The sequence below is a fragment of the Gavialis gangeticus genome, unplaced genomic scaffold, assembly GCF_001723915.1.
Source record: "Gavialis gangeticus isolate Ggan-Ray unplaced genomic scaffold, GavGan_comp1, whole genome shotgun sequence".
Lineage (NCBI taxonomy): Eukaryota > Metazoa > Chordata > Crocodylia > Gavialidae > Gavialis > Gavialis gangeticus.
Genome location: NW_017729024.1, coordinates 119,758,450 through 119,760,986, shown reverse-complemented (window position 1 = coordinate 119,760,986; position 2,537 = coordinate 119,758,450). Strand labels below are relative to the sequence as shown.

The 2,537-nt window shown below is 42.3% G+C and overlaps 1 protein-coding gene across 1 annotated transcript in view; it reads left to right on the top strand.

Annotated features, from left to right (window-relative positions):
* Window positions 1-2,537, top strand: part of RIC1 (RIC1 homolog, RAB6A GEF complex partner 1) — a gene marked incomplete at its 5' end in the record, with an annotated part of 138,394 nt that overhangs the window by 80,883 nt on the left and 54,974 nt on the right. Inside the window, one exon of the mRNA XM_019518235.1 lies at window positions 96-144. Within this exon, the coding sequence (XP_019373780.1) occupies window positions 96-144 (49 nt within the window). The remainder of the gene's footprint in view (window positions 1-95; window positions 145-2,537) is intronic.

Sequence of the window (2,537 nt, the reverse complement as noted above, 5' to 3'; positions counted from 1 at the left end):
GATGAAAAAATAAATCGTAGGCCAATGCTTAAAAAGGAAGAGCCCCCCCCCCCCCCCCGAACTGTTTTCAAACTGAGCCTGTTGTTCCATTTTAGATATCGGTCTGATGGTACCAAAAAAGATCCTCTAAAGATCAGCTCTATGGTAAGTTTGATTGTAAACAATAATGCAGTAGGAAGTCTGGATAACTGTACTTGTGTTAGAATAGATTGAGGAGGAAAGAAGTGGCTTCTTCACATGTTTGAGTTCAATAAATATGCCCTGATTATATTTTAAAACCAAATTAATTGTTCAGAAGAAACTCAAACTTCCAGCTTTTCTCAAACCCATTGTTGAATTTTTGTTTTTGGTAGGCATATGTAACTGGATGAGTTCCTTCTCTTGGTATTGTTTTTAATATTTAAGGAGCCATGCCACAATGTTTATCCTTATTTCTTGTAGTTTGGCCTAATAAAGGAGGCAGAATACCTTGAGACAGAAACTACAGAACAATAAGTCTGATTTCTCCCCCCCCACCCCCCCCAAACCCTTTTCAAAATTCTTCAGCTGGTTTTATAGTCTTAGTTTCTGCTCATCTTAAAACTGGGCAATCAAAACAGATTCTCCAGAGACTGAATTTTGAATTGTTGTGGAATCCTATTACAGTATTCTTAATCAGATCAGTACATATTGATAAAATGAAGAGCAGACTTCTCCACTCTGTGGAATACTGTTTAACTAAAGAGTTAAGGTTTTATTTGAAAAAAAAAGTTAAGATTCATCTTCTCTTAATTACAATATGGTAAAATATCTCTATGTTGTTAGAAAAATGATATGCCCAATAAGTTTTCTGAAAATCCTGAGTTAAATCCTCATTCTTAGAAAAAAAGTCAGTTTCCATTTCTGTTTATGAAATAGGGTTATAGAATTGAGAGAGAGAAAATATCTGTTTATCTGAGCTTATTTCCTACCAATATAGATAATGCACTGACAGGAGTTTTATTTTAGGTTTTGTAATGATCAGTGTTGGTAGTGCACTTCTTCAAAGGGGGCAAACATAACTGGAGTCTAACAGAACGTCCATTTCAAGGAATGCCATGTTAAAAGTGCTGTGAGATGTTTTTGCAGGTTAACTGAAATGACAGAGGTGTTTATGCAACCAGTACTTTCTATTTTAATATTTTTTGCCACTTTTAGTAAATTGTCCTCTTCTGCAAAATGCATCTTAGATTTTGAGAAGAGCAAAAGTGAGAATAAATCTTTCTTCAAGAATACTACTTGAACATAGTTGCAGTCTTGCAGTTGTGATTTCTGGCACAAATACTGGAGAGGAAATGCCTATTGCATAGTTTTCAAAACGCTACTGCCTGTACCATAGGTATTTGTGCGCTATCCCTACAGTGAAACACCAGACGTTTTTGTTGTGTTCAGTTGTTTCTTACTAGTGTTTGTGAGGAATCATCTATCCAATTGCATGCTTACTAATTGTTCTGGGGAGTGAACCTCCACAGAGTATAACTAATGCAATGAGAAGGCAGAAATCTCAAATATAGTGTGTGTCCAAGCGTTGACATGGACAATAAGATTTTAGGAAACAACTCCTGAAGCTCTAGTGTGCTGATTCTCAACCAGGGTGCTGGAGTACTCAGGGGTACACCAAGATTCTCTAAAGGGCACTACAGGGTATGTAGAGATCAGCAGATAAGTGCAGGCTCAGCCCCTGTTTCTCCATTCCCTTGCCACCGCCCCCCTGCCCTTTGGCAAGGAGGTAAGGACTGTAATAGATTAGTTAGTTTTTGATATGGGGTGCTGCTCAATTCAAAAAAGTTCTGGAGGGATGCTTTAAATCTAAAAAGGTTGAGAACTGCTGTTCTAGTGTCTTCTGTACCCTTGGCATAAATCTAACCAGAGATTGAGCTAAGAAGCTACAGAGGCAGAGCTTGTGAGCAAGCCAGGATTAAGTATCGCAACGTTGTGAGGAGGCACTGTATCAGGGATGTCAAAGATATGACTTGCAGCCAAATTGGCCCCATGGATCTGCATTATGCATCCCTGGTGCTGGCCACATGGCCCACGAGCTGGATCCAGCCAGCAGCAAGTCCATTTCCCAGCAGCCCTTGCCCATGTGGCTGGGGCCAGTTTCCATGCAGACCCCAGCAGTAGCCGTACTGTGATAGTGTGTGGCCATGGTTTTTGTGGAGACCAGCCCCAGCAGTGCTGGAAGTCAGCAGCAGTGTGTCAGACTCTACCTGATGGTGGTGCTGAGCGGGGACTATGCTGGGTTTGGGAGTGGGGTGGGCTCAGCTGCTTCTGTTTGTATGGGGCAGGCAACAGTGCTACTGAGAAGGGTGGCTAAAGGCAATTTTGGGGTGGCTATAGCCCCCCCTAGTGCTGCCCCTGCTGGCAGGGCACATGGCAGGGCACAGAGCTGCTCTGGAGCCCAGCTGGGATCTTGCAGAGGCCTGCAATGCGATGCTGCGGCTAGTAAAGCATCCAAAATGCTGGCTTGCATCCACAGATGCTTCTCAAGCAAATCCCGGGACGTCATTCCCCCCTTG